This window comes from Telmatherina bonti, assembly GCF_933228915.1.
Source record: "Telmatherina bonti genome assembly, chromosome: 5".
Taxonomy (NCBI): Eukaryota; Metazoa; Chordata; class Actinopteri; order Atheriniformes; family Telmatherinidae; genus Telmatherina; species Telmatherina bonti.
Genome location: NC_136623.1, coordinates 19,624,796 through 19,645,391, shown reverse-complemented (window position 1 = coordinate 19,645,391; position 20,596 = coordinate 19,624,796). Strand labels below are relative to the sequence as shown.

The window sequence follows — 20,596 nt, the reverse complement described above, 5'->3', positions numbered from 1 at the left end:
ACAGCTAATTTTTTAAAAAGATAAAACAGTAGGTGAAGTTTAAATATTCATCAAGCATCAATTTGTTACAAGTGTCAGCATAATTTTCTGTGGTGTGGCGTCGTCACACAGGTTGAAACATTTGTCAGAATGGGAGGAACACAGAAGTTTTCACTTCTTTCATTCAAGACTCCATTTACTATCAATTTAGAATATGTTTTGTGCTGTCTTAAAGTGTCTTTTATGCATATCAAAAGCATGCCTTACAGGTAAATCTAGATGCAATTTTAATACCATTTACTTCCTTACTCACTTGTGAGTAACTTGTGGATATTCTATCAAACAGAGCCCTAATAAAAGCATCAGTATGTTCTTTAATAATCTGCCAAATGATACCTTTAACACGTTTTCTATGCATTGTTTTAAGTTTTAAGAAAGTCAAAAATCCTGAGACTAAACATAAAGTTGACAGCAAAAAAACAGAAAAAAACTAATGAAAGAAAATCAAAATTAAGTTTTTATTTTACTGGTAAGCTTAAAAGCAAAATTACCTTCGACATCTATTTTTAAAAGTTAGCAGAGAAACGCAGTGTTTCGACTGTATGAAGTTCTGCTCTTCTAACCACTGTATTATAACACTGTTTCTAACTTTGTCACACCTCTCTGCTTTTATACATACACACTTCTCCAGGTGTAAACATGTTAATAAGTCATTAATGAAGACTGAAGTGCTTACCTCAGAGCTTTTGTAACCACACTGTCAGACAGATACAGTAGACTGATCGATTGTCCACCTCCCCACACTGAGCAGATTGAAAGAGATTTACTCCAGAGGAGTGCTCAACTCATTCTCTCCCTCCTTCATTGTCTCTACCTCTTTTTACTCTTCTTCTCTCCTCCCCCTTCCTTTGTTGTTGCTTTTTTTTTTCCTCCAGGAAAGCCACACCCCGCTTCCTCCCAGACTTTTTAACATCTCCACTTCTTCACACTTCTCTTGTTGTTCCAACTATCAGAGAACTAAATCAGTTTAATTGCTCCGACAAGCTATACAAATATTCCTATAATATTTGCAGTTTACAAATCAAACAGGAAACAGGAACACCGGCCTCAGCTCCCCCCCCCCCCCCCCCCCCCCCCCCCCCGCACACGTCACAGCTCACCTACATCCCAGCATGGGATTAATTGGCCTGATTAATTCCTCGTGTGACTGACAGAGAAGCTGAGGCACACAGCAGATGGCTGCTTTCGGGTCAAGAAAATCACAGACAATCAACAGTGCCAGCAAATTGATTACAGGGCAGGCACAAGTATTTACATTATAGATAACAGGTTCAGACACAGCAACATATGTCTGGCAGCAGCAAAGTGTGTCACTAAGGCTTTCTTTTTAACTAAGTTGACAAATTCAGAAAAACTTGAGCATCCATCAAAGAATTTATTCATTCATTCATTTTCTGAACTCGCTTGATCCAAGTAAGGGTCGCTGGGAAGCTGGAGCCTATCCCAGCAGCCTTTGGGCAAGAGGCGGGGTACACCCTGGACAGGTCGCCAGTGTATCGCAGGGCTAACACAAACAGACATACAACCATTCACACTCACCCTTAGGGGAAATTTAAAGTTACCAATTAACCTAACATGCATGTCTTTGGATGGTGGGAGGAAGCCAGAACATGCAAACTCCACACAGAAAGGCCCCCCCTCCCAGCTGAGGAGTTAACCAGTGACCTTCTCGCGTGAGGCGACAGTGCTAACCACCATGCCACTATGAAGTCCCATCAAAGAATTGTCTCATGATATTTTTTCACCTATTAAACAAATCCAAAGGCAGTTTCCTGATGTGAATGAGATGAGAAGTCAAAGTTCAAGCCCTGATTAAAGCTCTGTCGTGACTGTTCTTCTGTCTTCTCATATTTACATTGCATGGACGGAGTTTGCCTGAAATTCATCAACAAGTTAAGGAAGCAGTAGCTTTATTCTAGACGTTGAAAGAAAATGTGTGAATATATCATTGAATCTGCCAAATGTAAGCAACAATTAAATGTTATGTATATCGAGGTGAAACCTTTTTGTGTAAAATCTTTTACTTGTCTCTTTTTACTTCAGTCGATGATGATGACCTGAACACAGATGAGAGATGTGAGGATGATTTGTGTTTTCATTATTGTTTAATAGGTCAGTATGTGCCAGGTTATCCCACCTGTCAATCTCCTTAGCAAGTGTGAATTAGGCCATGAGGAAGTCAGGACGCACAAACAGATTTACACTTCAGACCCATAGACACGAAACCAAAGACAATGTTGTCCCTATGACACTCAGTCAGGTAAAAGGCAAGCCTGGCTGTGCACTGGTCAGCTGGAAAAAGGCAAACTGGAGGACACAGCACTATAGATCTTTCATTGTGTTCGAAAGTCAGATTTCGCAGAGGCATGATGAGCTGCACTGCTGAAGCGAAGTCTGGTTGGTATAAGCACCATATTGGAAATTCTATCACATTCATAGAGCTGCTTTTCTGAACATCTAAAGTTTAGTACCTGCATGTTTTGGGCTTTGACACATGGGTTTAGAATCTCAGAGAAACTATGCTGTGTCCACTTGTTTTAAACGTGCTGTTGGTTCAGTTTCATTAAATGGAGGTGCTGCAGGAAATGATTTTACAGCATCGCCACCTCCTGGAAAAAGCTAAAACTGCATGAGTGTTCCTTACATATTAATCTGGTATAAAGACTGTTAAAAACATGTATAAGTAGCCATTTCAGCTACTTTCAGTAGAAGTCAAGTGGTTTATTAATGCATTCATATGTACCAGAGTACACATAATCATTGTGTTATGCATCCTTCTTCAAGCACTATGGAAGAAAAGATTTTATTTTGTACGACACAACATTCATTTGCATTGAAATGTGATTAAAATGTGTGCAAGATGTGAAAAAAAATCTTACAACAAACTGCACATAAAATCTTTTTATTTAACACCAGTCTGTAAACCTCTGCAGAACTGTTGAGACCAGTTGAGATATCTTGTCCCATATTCTCCAAACATTTGATTCAAGCTGCATAGCAGTCGTGGACGCACATTGTGGCAAATTTAGTTTAATCATATTTTGAGTTAGTGAAAGGTCCAGAGGCAGTTCTGTCAAACACCTTCATTATTCTAACATAATGCAATGATGTTGCAATAAACCCAGTGCGTTATTACGCATAATCTTGCTGAAATATACAAGGCCTTCTCTGACAAAGACCAGATGGGAGTATAATCTCTGATTCCAAAAAACAATCCTGTATGTATCTTTCAGTGTCAGAGTTGAAGTCACCAGTTTTATATGCAAAACTGCACCCAGGTTCAGGTTGCTTTGCATAGCAGCAGATTATCCCTGTCCTAAATTCAAAGGGAACATCATCCATGATTTCCAAATATTACTTCTATTTTCTAAACACAGAGCTTTGTGTGTGTGTGTGTGTGTGTGTGTGTGTGTGTGTGTGTGTGTGTGTGTGTGTGTGTGTGTGTGTGTGTGTGTGTGTGTGTGTGTGTGTGTGTGTGTGATTCTGTTTCAAATTAGCCTTCAGCTCAAGGAAACATCTGAGTTACAGGCTCTTGTTCACATATGATTTCTTTTCTTGATGAAGCTTTACCCTAAATGTGTGCTGTGGTGAACCATGTCACATTCTAGAGGGTTTTTGAGCCCATGCAGTGATTTCCAGGACAGAATTCTCTGTTTTTAATGCTCTCTGATAGTCCGAAGATCACATGCAGATTGGTACACTCTCAAAAATAGAGGTACAAGATAAGGACATTTCTGTACCTATAGGTACATTTTAAAGAAATGTTCTCTCAAAAGTACAATACTGGTCTTTAAGAGACCAGAAGCACACCTTCAGAGTATGAAAAAGGGTTCAAAGTGACATAAAGTACACATTTGTACCATTTTAACCACAAGGGTACCTGCAGCATTGAAAAATGTTTGTTGTGACAAAAACTATTGTTAGCAGCAGTGCTAGGATTTTAATGAAAAAAATTTTAAAAAGTCGCCTCAAAAGAAATGTATTGTTAATACCGGTTTAGACCCACAAAGGTGGAGAAAAATAACTATTGCGGCTGTAATGTTACAAACTAGAGCAGAGTTGAGTGATGACAGTAGTACTACTAAACAGTCATTTACTACACCAGACAATGAAGGTCAGATGCTGCAAACTAAGTGTATGTCTGGTCAGTATTTTGAGTTTTTGAAGATTATTTCTAGATTAAAGATAAGATAATATTGCTAAGTTGCATGGACCAGGCTTAATGCTGTGGAAAACATAAAAAAACATAACTTGACAAGGTGAGGTTGAACTTGATGAGGTACAAAAATAGGCCAGAACTGAAGGGTACAGAAATGTCTCTCAAAAGAGTACACCCCCAGCGACAAGCATTTGTACCTTTTTAGGTACAAGCTGGTACCTCTATTTTTGAGTGTGTACGTGCCTGTGTTTTGTGGGCACAAAGATACCTCAAACTACAGATATCATATATAGTAGATGATGCCTGGTCTTTACAATGTTTTACTTAGGAAAATATTTAGAACTTGTACAACAATTTGTAGTTTTTTGCTAGGACAAGAAAACTTTTTGATAGTGGGGCCATTCAGAGGCAGACTATGAAATGTAATACAACTTTTACATCCACTTAAAAAAAAGTCAACAATCTGAACAAACACATTAGATTTAGTGACATAATACTAATATATAGGATAATGTATGCTAAGTTTGGCATTTCATCAATGTGATTATGTAATGAGCAAATCTAAAGATGATGAAATGGTAGAAAGTGTAGACAGGAGTGGTAGAACTGTATGACATTCAAAGACTTCTGTTAGGCCTTTCTAATCATTTATTCAGTTTTCTAGTCTGTTTGACATGTTAGAAGTAAAACTTGAGGTTATACCGAGTGTCAAACTTGATTCAGTATATCTAACAGAGATGTGGATCTAACAACTCAAGATTCAATTTGATTCTGATTATTGGGGTGACAACGATTCGGTTCAGAATTGATTCTTGATTCAAACAGATTTTTGATTTATAATTATTACACTTAAGTAAAAAAAGGTGCTAAATTCCTAAGTAACTTCATTCTTCTATAAGCTAGAAAGAACAGAAAAATTATTACGGTCGATTTGATTTAAATTCTGACATGTGCAAAATTTTTTTGCTACTCATCAAGTTCAATCAGGAAAAACAGTCGCCAGACCATCGACAAGAAAAAAGATCAATAAAAATGACAAAAAAAAATCTACAATGGATTATTTTTAATTATGTGGAAAAATTGATTTTTTTAACAAAAATATTGATTTTAAAATTGTGAAACAAAAAAAGTCCAGATCTTTTTTTTTTTTTTTTTTTTGATTCCGCACCCCTAGTATCTACTTTTACACAAAATGATGAATAAACTTCAACATGACAAATAATTTAGGTCTTTAGGTTGGATAATAACATTTGCATACAAACAATACACTTTAACAAAACAAGAAAATCCAAGTAGCAGTCAGTTTTAAATCTTTTTCTGGCGGCGGTAATGAGTGAAAAGTGAACTTGTGACCCCAGAACAAACTCTCCTTGCAGTAAATGCAGAAGAGACAGTCTGCTCAGTTACCTGCCCTCCTAAACTCTGGACTTTTTCCAGCACATTGAAATCTCCGCAGTACCTTCATTTCTTACATTAGTCTGTAATCTCTTGCTCAGTTTATTGCAGTAAATGAAAGGCCTTGCTGTGTCCATGCAGGGCCTCCTCCACCTCCTCCTCCTCCTCTGAGAATGGGGAGCAGGAATGTGTGATGGGCCGGGTGTATGTAGGCCAGTGATAGGCCTGCCTGTGCTGCTCTGTCTTTGGCTTAAAAAGTTCAAGTCATTATTCTCCTCCTGCTGCTATTCAGACAAAGTCCTGTTGGCTCATTGTTATTCTGCCCGAGTGAGAGAGGGACTGGGAGAATGGGAGGCTGAGAGTGGTTTCCAACAGCAGGGGGCTGGTTGTCCTGGTGGAGGTGGTGGTGGTGGTGGTGCTTCTTCTGGCCGGTTTTTGCGGGTGTGAAGGCATGTTGGTAATCGGCTCAGTAATGAGGAAAGGTACTGAACGGCACTGGATATCTGACCTCGATTCCTGGGAGTAAAGAGAGGCAGAGGGAGGGGGGAAACGAGAAGAGAGGGTCATATGAAAAGGGGTTGGAGGGGAGGTGATATTTAGTGCTCTGCTGGATGAAACAACCCCCCACTAACTAACCGAGAGGGAAAGTAGCCTAATAGGAAGAAAAGAAGGGGTGTTTTACTGTTCATCAAACAGTGAAAGACGCACAGGAGGCCTTTATCGTGACCCACAATGAGCCCAGAAAAGGTACGTAACTTTTTCTTTTTAAAATGTAATTCTGGTGCTTCTCCATAAATTGAACTGAGAGTTGGAGATGATCAGGTAGCTGCTGAAGTAACTGCTTTGCTAAGTGGCCCTTACTAAGGAGAAGCTTCCACTGTGCAGTTAATTTACTGATGTGTGAATAATGCTATTAAAAACTGGTTTGAAGACACTTTACATGTGCTTTACTTCATCAAAAAAAACATAACTTGTGGTGCCTTTGATTATAATATAAACTTGAGATGATGTGGAGGAAAGGATCATTTGTTTGTAGACTAATGTTTTTCCTTTAAGATCAGTTTATTTCTTTAGAGATGCAGGGGTTAAACGAAAACATTTCAGACTACAATTCACACAAATTGCATACAATTACACACAGATCCTTTACAGAATATTTTGTTTTTAGCAGAATTCTCAAACAGTCAGCAACGACCAGCTATTCCTTTGGAAGAAATTTTAAAGAGGCTAAACCACATGAATGCACCTTCTGTATCACTTCCCAACCACCTGCAGACTTTTCCTGTTGCATCCTGAAACAAACAGCACTTTATTTCTCAGAATTAACCCTAACTAAGCTAGTATGTTCATGCATCATCAGTCTTCACCATTCCTCTGCACCAGTAGACGGCACACAGTTATGAGGGCAAAGTTATGAGAGAAAGTTTGAACAAAGCTGTCAGTCCTCTGTCTTCTTTCCACCCTGACAAATTACATACTTCACCAGTATGGCCTTAATGAGCAAGAATCTGGAAAAGTTTTCTTTGTGTCATATAGCATTAGTTGATCTGGGTCAACGTTTTCACTGTAATCTAACTGTGGTAACAAAGGAGGGTAGCACTGGGAAAACCAAGTCTTTTGCCACTAAATCCAAACTGGAAATCATCTGACCCAAGATCAGTTCCCCTCCTAATCGTACCCTCTTCCAAGGAAACGATGTCGCGTGTTTATTCAGCGCCCTGACACCTGTGACTCAGACTGGAGGAGTCCATTGTTCTTATCTGAAATTGTGAAACTCGTCTGGCACACAAATCTTGGAGAAATATTTGGGTTGCTGTTATGTTGTGAAGCGATTGTGTGGAAACTGGCAAAGGGACTCATATGAAAATAACACTGCTAACCTCGGACAAAACCCAAGATGGTCCCCCGTCACTTGTTATGATGGTTTATACAGTGGCCTTAAAAGCCCTCCCAGTTAAATCCCAAGCTTACAAGCCTTCACACAAAAACAGTTTTGCACAGTCAAGCACTGAATAAACATTTAAAAACTAAAGGAGACTCTTTCAGTAACTTAAGATAATTGTTATTTTTAATTTAGGGACATTAATGACAAAGAAAATTGACATTTCTGTTTCTTTGACGTGATGAAAGTTAAAGCTTTCGGAAGTAGGTACTTTCCTTAAGTTGGTCTCTCTCTGCTCTTTTTAAGGAGACTGGCGGCCTCTAAAGTGTAAAGGAAAAGAACAGCACAAGCATACATAGTGGAAATTAAACTGGTGAGATAAAAATCATGTCTCGCACCGAAGAGGTCAACAAGATGACAGAAAATGTTTACAAGGTAAAATTGGTCTCATATCTTAGTATACACAGGCATTAGAAGTGTGAAAACACCTGATGGATTTGCTTTCTGTTGTGGCATTTTTGTGTATTATTGCCAACAGGGGATCCTGGACCAGTTCAACCCCAGTCTGAAGAACTTTGTGACCATGGGAAAACACTATGAGAAAGCCCTGACAGGTCTGTCAGACTTACTAACATCTCCAGTCTGAAAACATTGACGTTTTCAATAGTTTACTGTCTTTTGCAGGAGTGACCGTGGCTGCTAAAGGCTACTTTGATGCTCTGGTGAAGCTTGGAGAGCTGGCCAGCGACAGCCAAGGCTCCAAGGAGCTTGGTGAGTGGGCGGCCGTTAGAGGGACAGAGATGAGGACATAAACACAATCTGCCTTAAACCCTTGTGAAGTTTATAGAGTGAATGTGACAGCTGGTAAGAAATGGGAAATATATTGTGAGAGTGCTGCATATGTTTATGAGCGAGGATATGAAGACAAGAGAGGATGAGGAAATGTAGAGCCAGAGAACAGAGGCAAAGGGAGAGAGTAGGGCCATTGTTGGGAGATTAACAACACCACATGATCTCATTGTAATGCTGAAAACGGCGGGGGAGGCAGGCAGGAGTGTCGGAGGGCGAGATGCCAGCCACCACATACTATAGTGCTGTGTGACTGAGGGAGGAACTTGCAGCTGACTGCCACTTAGTAAAGCAGAAACTGTGTCAAAGCAGCAAGTTTAAAAAAAAAAAAAAAAATTTCATTGGTGCATTTTATGAGACAAAAATTCCTTCATGTGGACTATGGGTGGCCTTTATTTGTGCACACATTTTGTATCTTTGCAGCTTTTAGGTCGTAGCTTTCATACTTCAGAGCACATCAGGAAATTAAAGCATGAAATTGTCTCTTAGTCTAAATGATGTGATGCTGATGATTATTCTGCTGTGCTCCTCTTCACAGGGGACACGCTATTCCAGATGGCTGAGGTGCACAGGCAAATACAGGTGCAACTGGAAGATGTGGTAAGAACAGAAACCAGAAGATATTGGTCTCACACCAAACAATTACATGATAATTTGGCTGCATGCTTCCTCTGTGATTCACTGTATGGTAAATATTAAAGGATATTTAAATCACAAAAGTTAACATTTAGTAGCTCAGGTGCAGGAAATGGCATTTTCAAAAGCTCATTACTCATTAGCTCCATACAGGCAAGCTTCAACATAGATGTTTTGCACATTTTAGATGGTTTACTGAATTCATTTATCCACAGTTGAAGCTGTTTCACTCTGAAATGCTCGCCCAGTTGGAGCAGAAACTGGAACTGGACATTAAGTACCTCACAGTAAGTTCACTATTGATTAAAATATGTTTACTTTTTTTTGCCTTTGATCTTTACACCAAGTTAAGATATTAAAAAAAAAATTTCACCCAGAGAGTGCAGACCTCTGCCAAGCCATTAGAGGTTTTTTTTTTGTTTTTTTTTTTTTGCCATGATTGTGGCCATTATTTTTGACTAAGTAGCTCTCATGTCAAAATGAATCATATCTCCCCATAGTAATAAATCCTTCCAGATCACTCCCCCAAATCTAATCACTTGCTCCTTTTCCCATATCTGAGAGCTCCTGAATTTTTTTATAGACATCTGTCTGTTTGAGATATGTTGCTAACAGGTAGACAAACCAATGCTGCCCCAAGTCAGAGGAAAAGAGAACAAGAGAGGTGTACAAAATATCATCATTAGGAATAATGTAAATTGTTTAAAATGGGTTGAATATAAATCTGAATAATTATATAAAACAATTAATTTGATATTATACAGCAGACTGAATTGTGATAAAACAGTACCGGTCACATAAATTATAAACTAAAAATTATAAACACATATTTTAGAATATCATCACAAATAAATTGCAAATAAATCATTTTTTTATTTGCAACAACAAAAGTGTTTTTATGTAACAAAATAGAGAATAGAAACATAAATATCCTGGAGCACACACCACTTGACTTAACACACATCCATTTCTACTGGTCAGGGTCAGTGGGCATCATGGCTTGTAAAGTAATGTGATAAACAAATTAGAATTCAGTTGGATGATCTAACTCCACCTTGCTGTAGGTTGCAATAAGAGGCTGCTTCATCTTTCTGACAAGTTTTACTGCAGAAATGGGAGCTGGTTGTATGAGCTTCCATCAATGAGAGCACCAGACTTATAAGAAGCAAAGACTTTTGGTAGTCATCCAGAAGAGTCACTGTCATACAACTCTGACATCCTTTGGAGCAGGATGTGACTGGATGAGAAGAAGAGACTGAAAGTTTCTGCATCTGTGTGCACCTATCAGCGTAAAACGTGTCATCCGGTGTAAGAAACTGGGTTTTTTGGACATTCAGTAGCATAAGAATGATCACCGGAGTATGAATTAGTTCTGGTTTCAGTCATTTGCAGAGAGCAGAAGCCACTAAATGAAGAAACAAATGCTTAAATAAAACTTTTGCAAAACTGAAAGAGCTTGAACACACTATGACAGAGGAGTGGTAGAGCAGAAAACATGAAAAAAGCTCTTTAATGACTACAAGACACATTTAGAGACTGTGGTTCTTACCAAAGGCCTTTTAGTCAAATTACACTCTGTTAGATGTTTACTTTCTGTCAGGACTTTTTGTTCATCACACAAGAACCGATTTTTTGTTGTTATATTTGACTAAGATAATTGGATTTTCCAAAAATATTGGTTTATATTTATTTTCTGACTGATGTATTTCAAATTCAGGGCTCTCAGTGACTCTAAGCAAAGCTTCAAATCAGATATTAATTTAAATGAATCCTGCATTTGACTTTTGCTTCTGTTTTCTTCTCAGGCCACCTTAAAGAAGTATCAGAGTGAGCGAAGATCTCAGTCTGAGTCCATTGAGCGCTGCCAGTCCCAGCTGAAGAAACTCCGCAGGAAAAGCCAGGGAAGTCGTCATCCAAACAAATATGGTGACAGAGAAATGCAGGTAACTTCAATTTACAACCAAACCTGTGTTACATCCATTACACGTGATTTAAAAGCTGTAAACGAGAGTGCGCTCGTGAGACAGTGTTCCCTTTCATTTAACAAATCCTTCAAATACATGGATCTTAAACATCTCACTGGGTATTACAGCCGATTATGGAGCAGAATTGCGAGAGTGTTTGCATGAAAAATAGGTCAATGTAAGTAAGACTAAAACGCAATCTGCTTCACAGGATTTTTTGAGAAACTAGAAACTTTGTGCAAAACTTTCAGCTAGAATAAAATATAACTCATAAAAGCAGATTAAGGTTTTGGCATCTTGAAGTATAAAGAATAGTGTGTCTCCACACTATTAACAGTAAAGGTCACCTTATGTTTGAGTGCTGTGCTGGGGATTTTGACTGTGCCTGTATAAAGTTGTGGTCGTTTTCTCCAGTTTGTAGAGTTAATGAGTCGTCGCCAAGGTGAGCTGGATGCGCTGGTGGCCACAGGTTACAAATCTGCACTCACTGAGGAGAGGAGACGATACTGCTTCCTGGTCGACCGGCAGTGCTGTGTCACCAAACTGCTCATAAACTACCACACCAAGGTGATCTGTTCACATTCATTTAATGCTCTGTTTCTCTTCCTGTCAGAGAATAGATTGATACTCTAAAACTAATTGTTTACCTTTAAGAAGCATCTACTTCTACATCACAGTGGAAAGAAAAAAAAATCAATTGTAATAATGAAAAAATTAAGTTTTTATATGATTTTAAAAATCAGACAAATGATGGACTGTAAAGTAAGACATAATATACTCTTTTAAAAAGAAAAACAAAACAAAACAAATGAAACAATAACAGAAAAGCAGTGAAAGATTGAGGACAACTTTATTGCTGCTTCATTAGGAATCAGGAAGGCAAGTAGCAGCTAAGCCTTACTGATGATCAGTTAAGTCTAAGGGCCGCTACAAAAAGCAGAAGTTATGAGTTTGATGTTCTGGATCATTCAGGTTTGGGTTAACTCAATGCCTAGGAGGAAAGACATCAGCAACTTTTTTAGAAAAGTCACTGCCCATTAAACGGGGAAGGATGTTTCCAAACTATTTGGTCTCCATCACTTTACCGGGAGAAAGATTATTTAAAGTGGTAAACATAATTTCTAGTCTTCCCGGGAGTGGACTTTCCAGCAAGGTAGTGAAACAGAAACTGAGGAAAAACTCTAAAATCCAAAGTGCTGCATCTCATGCTACAGGCCTCATTTAACAGGTTAAACATTTTAACAGCATTACTGAGTTCTGGCAGATTTTTGCTCTTTGCTAAATCAGTCATGGTGTGAGTTTGAAACGGCTACTGTGTTGATATGTAGTTTCTGGTGTGTGATGCGATCAAGATGTGGCTGTCACACGCTCTGGGCGGGAAAAAAAAGTCGTAAATGGCAATTCCTTAGCCATGCAACACCCAGGGATGTTGCATGGCTAAGGAATTGCCATTTGCAACCACAGCTCCAGAAATGTGTGTAATGAATATCAGTGTGTCATCTAAATAAGTCAGAAGCACGTAGTTTGAGCTCAGAAATTTATGTAGTGTTGCTTTAAAGTTCATTGCAACACTATCAGAAAAGAATCAACAAGTATGGCTTATTTGTAAGGATTATCAGAAGAAACCATTTTCACTTTGAGAAAAGAAAAATAAATGACAGAAGCTCTGCGAAAATGCAACTTAACAAACCACAACACTGCTGGAGCAATGTCTGTTGGACAGATGAGACTGAACTGGACATGTTTGACTGTAAAATATAGCATCACATCTTAGAAAAACAGTTGTTAGGGGTGATAATATGAACTTGATTTGCAACAACTGGACCTGGACCAGTTATGGAGTCGATTGTTAACTCCTCTATTGCTTAAAATTTTCTAAAGATAAATGTGAAGCAGCTAAAGCTTGGCTGGAAATGGGTTATGCAAAAGGACAAAGATCTCAGCAAATTGAAAAAGAAAGTGAATTATGGTCTTTTAAGGCTCAAAGGCCAGACTTCAGCATTATTTCAATGCTTTCAAGACAAAACTCAATGAACTGAAGCCATGTTGGAGTGGACCACAGTTTTTCTACAACAATGTGGAAAAACAGTTAACATACAAAAATACTTTGTTAGAACTAAGGTATCTAACCCAACACATTTTCCTTGAGTTATTTATTCCTGCTGGGGGTGCCTCTACAAATGATTGAATCATGGGATGTGCATTGTTGTTTTTTAAACACTTCCTTATGCTTTTCGGTGTAATTTTTGTTAAATAACAGTAATGTAACATCTCATGTGTTGCTGCTCATTTGAAATTGTATTTACACTATTTTAATGTGAAAAGCAGATGTTTTGTTATGTCTTGATAAATAAAAGCACATGATGAGGGTGTACTTTATGTTCATATGATTTTATGTGGATCTAGCCATTTCAATAATTATTCATTTTTGTGAAGAAAGATGATAACTGACCACAGAATCAATAGAATTTAAAAAGATGCTGATTACTTTGCTACAAATACTCAGTCATCAACAAATACCAAGTCAAAGAGTCTCCATGGATTATCTCTTCTGAGCAACTTTTTCTACTGATGAGAAAGCAAAGGTTTAAATTCTGTTTGGTTCTTTGATTGCTATCCAGGTGAGAGAGCTGCTGTCGCAGAAACTCTCATCTTGGCAGCAGTCGTGTTCTCAGCCAACAAAGCTGCCGGAGCGAGCTCTCAACCTGCTGCGTCACACTGCGCCACAGAGCCCAGGGGCTGCTGGGATAGCCGAGGTCCTCCGTCACACTAAGCTTGGCTCTGTTCAGCCAGAACAGGTTTGGCTTTTGCTTTTTTTTTTCCCCCTCCAATAGACAAGTAGTAATTTGTCTCAAGTAAAGATGGAAAACTGACATGACTAACAGGCTTAGACTTTGTCATATTTGTTAAACTGGCAAAACTAGACATGTTAGATGTATATTTTATCATTAGAAATACAATCTTCTTTCTGTAATGTGCTCACTGTGACATGACTTTAGCAGAATAAGAAGTAAATCTTGGTCACCAGGATAAAGTCACAAATCAACGAAGTCATGGTGATGAGATTCCTTTTGGATTTTACCTTTAAATATAACGTTTTCATGATTCAAATCAGGCTCGAGTTTGTGTCATGTGACACCTGGACACTTAACAATAATAATATTTGATTGGATTTAAGTAACGCTTTTCAAGGCACACAAATTGCTTTTTACAATGAATCCTTGAATCATTCACACTTGGTGATGGTAAGCTACAGGAGTAGCCACAGCTGCCTGCAGCATGCTGACGGACACATGGCAGCCAGCGGCCTCTCCAACAACTACCAAAATACTCGTTCACATCACCAACAATGCCGACACTGGAGGCAAGGGTCACAACGACAGATTGACCGGGGGAGCAGGATTCGAACTGCCATCCTTTTGACCATTGGATAACTTGCTCTTCCTCCAGATTTAGTAAATCCCTGCAGTGTGCCTGGATGTGTGTGGTTGTCATCACGCTCTGCTCATGTTTTTCAGAGGCTCTCTGTTCAAGAAGTCCCTCCTCTTCTGAATGGAGACTCCAGCCGCTCCCAGCAGCAGCGATCGCTTCCCTCCTCTTCCTCTCAGAATGACAGTGGTCCTCCTCAGGGCTCCCCCCAGACTTCCCATTCTGCATCCTCCACTGGTGGAGCTACTGGAGGTTCATCTCAAGGAGCATCTCCTCAGCATGCCTGCACACCCCTGAGTACATCAGCCAGCCCCCTCCCTGAAGGCAACAGCATCAGCCCAGCTGCATCCACAACCACCATGTCCAGCTGTTCTGCCCCGCAGGGCTCCCTTCTCTTGGCCGCAAACACCTCCAACCTTTCCCCGAGTCTCATCCCTTCTACAGTTATGCCACAGAGCCAGATCCCACCGACCAACAGCTCCTCACAGGGCATGACCCTCCCCATCCCCCACAGCGCTCCTCACAGTCCTCCACTGTCCCACAGCGCTCCTCTATCCAGAGCCATGACTCCAGTGCAGCTGCTGCATCAGCAGGTGGGACCAGGAGGAAGCAACACTCTGTCTCCATCACATAACCCCTGGCTACTGAAGGCCACGGATGTGTGCGCTACTGCAACTCTTCCACTGCCAAGAAGACCAGTCAGTGAGATGAGGCTGGGTGGTTTCCAAGGTAAGAAGAACAAGAGCATTTCTGTTTGTTTGTTGTTCATCTTTCTCATCTCATTCTTTTATTTTACTCCTCGACATAGGCTCCAGTCTTCCCAGGATGCTGCCTTTATCTGGAATTACACGTGTGGAGGCCATGTTTGCTCATACACCTGGAGCAATGGAAAGTGGAAGTGGAAACATCGGGGCCGGAGCTTGTTTACTTCACTTCCTCCCTGGTGATGACATCACCCTGCTCATCTCTGAACCCAGAGACGGATGGCACTACGGTCAAAATGAACGGACTGGACGGTATGAATTACAGCTCATTTGCTGGAATGTAAATCAGAAAATGACTTTACTGTGTTCTACACACGTTTTCTGTCTTGGTCCCTGAAATCATCACTTTATTTAGTTGCTGTCACATGTAAAATATTTCCCTCACAGGAAAGGCTGGTTCCCTTTCTCCTACACTCAGCCACAACACAGCAAGTTGGATCAGCTAGAGGGGTGAGCAGTCTTATAATGTCAGACAAACACTGAAAGCAGTTTCTTTTTTATTTTTGTTTTACTTGTTTGAGAGTTAAGAATAATGCCAATAATAAGATATAAGATATAATCTCTATAATTCCTTATAGAACTCTGCTTTTTAGCAATATTAGTACTATACTTTACTGTAATTTAAAGAAATAAAACTTAGTTTGAGATTCTCTTGATAATAAATATTTTCCATCTTCTATTTGTATTGCCATGGATCAAAACTTTTTAAGCCAGAAGGAGGAAAAATCTTGTTGACCCATCAGTTTTTCCACTGCTCTGCTTCATTTTCTCTTTCTCTTTCCAACAGCAACAAACTTGTTGATGAATTCACATAAACCCAACATTTTTTCTGCTCTCACTTGCTTCCTTGTTTTTTTTTTGTTGTTTTTTTTTGTTTTTTTTGTCTGAGCATTCTTTCCTTTCTGTGTCTAATCTCCTCTGTAGCTCCCTCTTCCTGTCTAAGGCTAACAGCACCAGTACTGGACAGCTCGACAAACTGGTGTCTCCAGGCCTAAAAGGCCTCACCTCTGAGTCAGAGGAGGATCGCTCCATTCCTCCCCAGCGGGTCAGCACCTTCCGCCCGCGCCCCTACAGCATGGCTGACAGCAACAAGGTCAGAAACTCGAAACCTGTGGGAGAAGTTTGAATTCCAGCCAATGTGTCCTCATAAGTCACTGTCTCATGGAGGAGATCAAGGTGTTTTGTGATTATGGGAATGTCATAACGATCCCTGTCTCATCTGTTGCAGATCACGTCAGATTTGGCTTCTTCACCTCCTTCTCCTACGAGGTAATTTTAGATCAACTCACAGATACTCAAAGGAGGACCACTCCACTAACTTTGTCAGAGTCTAGATTTTTACATGTGGTTAAAATTTTATGTTTTCAAGGTTTAAAAAGTCCTGAATTTTAGATAAATTATTTAAAACAGCTTGAAAACTAGAACTGCATTGCTTCAGAAATATATTAATTGGATTTAATACTTTGCCGTTTAGAAAAAGTCCAACAGCTGTTTAATGAAGACAACTGAAAGTTTCACTGTTTCTCTTAGCATGCAGAATTATTAGAGATGTGTTGACATTTTAATTTAAAAAAAAAAAAAAAAAGACTGGCAGTTCTAAACATGCAAAGTATGCTTTCAGAGAAGAGACCAATTTTGATAGTTTTAATTTACCTTTCATCTCTCACCTTTCTAAAGATTTTATTAAAAAAGTCATTTTTTCTATTTTTCATCAAACAATGACATTTAATGCTAAAGATGATTTAAACGCATGAAATGTATCATGCATACGTGTAATTTAGTTTTAGTTAAAAATCTTAAAGATAATTTTATTTTAAAATGACATGCAAAAGTTTAAATATTTCTAGTTAAAGTGTGTATTATCGTTGTCAGTAAAAAAATAAACCTATTTGACATTGGACGTATGAAGTGTATTTTTTGTTCAAATGTTTATCTACTGGGAACATAAAATGCACAAACAATATGACCATATGTCTCTCTAAAGCAATTATTGCTTTCCTTATAATAAAATCTGATTTGCAGTTGTTCTTCATAAAAAGGCTTTTATAAGACTCAAAAGTGAAGACAGTAAAATAAAAGGAAAATAAAAAGAAATCCGATTTGTTATGTTCTTCATTTTAAAATGAAAGCTCCAGTCAAACAACTGGGCACTTTGTTTTAGTCATCGGTAGAAACACCCTCTGAGAATCACTTAAAATGTGCCATTTTTACTCCATCAATTTCTGCAAGAGATTTAAGATTGAATTTATTTATTGTTCGAGAAGACTTCAGGATAAAGAAAACAAGTACAGTGCAAGTCAGTGCCTTGTTTAGTGAAATTCACAGGAGTGTTAAAAATAATTTTCATGTTGTTGTAGCAATTATCATTTAATCATCAAACATTACTGGTATTTAAGGCGGTATAGTAGAGAAATGCTCCCTGCTTCTCTAACATAACAATCTGTAATAACTTGTTTACATGTTTTTTTTTACACTTCTGTTTAGTTGTTGTAGGACATTACAACAGTGCAATTGCTGCGAGCTAATCCTTAATGAAGGCTTTTGTTGTCAAGCTGGACTTTATTTTCCATTAAATCCTACTGGCAGTTCTCTTGAAAAGACTTTTGTCTTTTAGTTCTCACTTTGACCTCCACTCCACTTTAAATTGCAATTTCTTAATTACTTCACCAACTTTACCTGAAACACTTCAGTAGCTTTTTGTTCCAGACAGCAAGCAACATGAGAACTTTCTGCTGAGTTTCTTTTCCCCTCTAAGATCTGTTCAGCCTCTCACTTAAACAACCACTAATATAACGTTTCCTAAACGGTCTGGGAAAACGTTACATTACTATTAGCTTTGATCTAAATTTTATGTAATTTTATTCATTTTTTAGATGAACAGTTATTTAATGTTCTTTGACCCGTCAGGAAAAATAAACTTCAAACAATTACGTAAATAAACTGAAAATGCATATTTGTCACTTCTGCCTTCCAGGCCCAACCCATTTGCCCACATCCGACTCAGAAAAACCGTCACCAACGATCGCTCAGCTCCCATCATTGAGTGAGTGCACACCAGTGGGGCAGTAGTCCAGCACTTTGCAGTCCATCAAGCCTCAGGTTGAGTCTTGGTAACATCACACTGAATAGTGATTTACTGTGGATCTTCTATTTATCATCTAATTATACAGTATGTTTCATGAGTATTTTTACATGAAACTGGTTCATGGTATGATTTAAGGTTGTATGGAATAAAGACGAAAAAACACTGTGATATCTAAAACTTCAGAGTGGAAAAATGTGGGCATTAAGATCAAATACAGGTTAGTTTTGTCGTAATGTTTGAGACCATCACACTGTGTCTTGTTTAAAATGACTAACATTTCCAAATTAGTTTTGACCCGTGAGGCTGCCTCTCGTTTCTGTTGCTGTGTTCTCTTCTTTTGTGCCACAATGCAGAAAAGTTTTATCTGTTCAGCTTGTTTATGGACTGGATCCAGGTTGTACACTTTGACTGTTTTGAGGTATTTTGGGAAGAGGACAGGCTCCTTATCTGCAACAGAATTATATTTTTGAAAAAAAGCTGCAAGATTGGTGTATTTTCATGATTCCAGTGAAGAAAAACAGTTCAAATGTATTGAAAGTGTTAGTTTTTGTTTTGTTTTATTTCTTTCATTTTAAAAAGTGATCATATAGATGAAACTGTCCATTTTAAATTAAATGACACACCGAGTTGATTTCAAGCTACTTATGTGTCTGTGACTGTACTTGGGATGTGTTCTCTATGAGATAAATCTTACATTTTCTAATATTGATTATTTTGCTGCTGTGAAGTTATGTATTTAGATGGCAAGATTATTAAATCGCTCCAGCTCTTTCCGAACTCAAAATACAAAGAAAAAACACGTCTATGGTTAATTTTAATTCTTCAAATTTGATCAGCAACACTTTCAATGGAAACATGAAGTGGATTTATCAAAATCGTATTTGGTTAATACAGAGCATCTCAAACAAACTTACCACTATGAAAATTAATAAGTGAATGTTTGGAATGAAGTTTTGTAGAGAGATATGTATTTTCTTTTTTTTTTAGAAAAAAGCATGTTGCAGAGGGTCTTAAGAATGATTTGCATGCTTAGGCTTTGGATTATATTTTCTCCATTTTAGTCCCTAATTTAAAGATGTTTACAATTGGCTAACTGATTGTAGGTGAGTAAATCTTGAAGAGAGGCAGATGATATGATTAAGTTTACTGGGGAGATGAATTTATGAAAGTGATGAAGAAAGTAAGTGGAAAGTGGACCTATGTCTGAGCAAGTGTTTGTGGTATATGATGTGTTGCTCTGTAGCTCCAAGTCTGTAGCTCAGTGAAGCATAGAAGTGAAATGTTGTTTCTGTACACATTTAAATGGTTTATATTTTAGCTCTGACAGCCTTCAGTTGCTGTGATCTTTCAACATTCAGAAGGATCACAACAGATTTGAGATATTGCCAGTAAAGGCTGTGGAGAATCATTATTAACAGCAAATCCTGTGTATTATTTTATAGTATTGCATCTTTAATAAGGGTAACCTTGTGCTTTTTCATGCTTGTAATGCTAAAAATGTGCGCTTATATGATCATTTGACAACTTTATAAAATGTTTCACTTTGGTTGAACATTTTTGATTTTGTGAAAATGTTTTTCTTTGGATATCCCGTATAACTGAATGACAAACTGTAGTTTTCATAGCTACCTGCACAAAAACCAAGATAGTGATTTCATTTGTGTAGAAATAAAAACATCAAATAAAAGGACAGCTGTTCAAGTGGCTGCTGGCATTTGTCAATCAAATGCCAGGCAGGATTACACTTATACTAAATTTGGTCAAACAAATTCAGTAAAGTTGGTCGTTTTAAAAAATGGTATATTAAATTTTTTTAATTGTACACAGACAGTAATATTGTTAACAATGGTAGAAATCAAGTCAAAATGTAAGCATTGAAATCAGATGATGTTGCAACAAAGAATACAATAACATATCCCTGATATGGATTGTTTATGTTTGCAAATTTGCAGAATCTATTTTTACTCAGAGCCAAATAGCATAGATGTTAGTCATACACATCTTCAAAACTCTTCCACTGAAGTGAAATATTATTTAGATGTTTCCTATAAGTCCTTGGTTCTGTGCGTGAACACGAAGGAGCACTGTGAACACATTTTTATATTAATACAACAGCCACTGTATTAATATAAAAATGTGAAATGATGAAACACTGCTGAGCAACAGCAAAACTCAGAATAATTGGGTGTTAAAAAAATAAAAGTTCTATGAAGGAATCCTTCACTGAGTATGTTTGGTTTTTGAAAGTGGAATTTGTTGGTGTTTAAATTCTCATCTACAGAATCATTTCATATGGTCTTATTCAGATTTTGATCCTCTTTAACAAGAAAATTCAAACATGTTATTTCAAAGATGATGAAGAGGTGAATTCTTCCCACATCTTCAACCCATCAA

General features: G+C 38.1%; 1 protein-coding gene across 1 annotated transcript; it reads left to right on the top strand.

Moving 5' to 3' along the window:
* Positions 1-6,215: 6,215 nt before the first annotated feature.
* LOC306756277 (BAR/IMD domain-containing adapter protein 2) lies at positions 6,216-18,175 on the top strand. Its single transcript, XM_079241002.1, has 15 exons — positions 6,216-6,340; positions 7,782-7,910; positions 8,014-8,089; positions 8,160-8,246; positions 8,863-8,924; positions 9,176-9,247; positions 10,766-10,903; positions 11,339-11,491; positions 13,546-13,722; positions 14,443-15,082; positions 15,162-15,369; positions 15,505-15,567; positions 16,042-16,210; positions 16,346-16,386; positions 18,092-18,175. Exons 2-15 carry the CDS (start codon positions 7,863-7,865, stop codon positions 18,162-18,164), a joined length of 2,007 nt encoding a protein of 668 aa, XP_079097128.1. The 5' UTR covers positions 6,216-6,340; positions 7,782-7,862; the 3' UTR covers positions 18,165-18,175.
* Positions 18,176-20,596: the final 2,421 nt, after the last annotated feature.

Excerpts from the sequence above, each read along its gene's own strand:
- LOC306756277 (XM_079241002.1), top strand. The coding sequence starts at position 7,863 with ATGTCTCGCACCGAAGAGGTCAACAAGATGACAGAAAATGTTTACAAG. Across the intron at positions 16,211-16,345 it reads GCATGGCTGACAGCAACAAG|ATCACGTCAGATTTGGCTTC; the intron begins GTCAGAAACTCG and ends CATCTGTTGCAG. Across the intron at positions 16,387-18,091 it reads TCACCTCCTTCTCCTACGAG|GCCCAACCCATTTGCCCACA; the intron begins GTAATTTTAGAT and ends TCTGCCTTCCAG.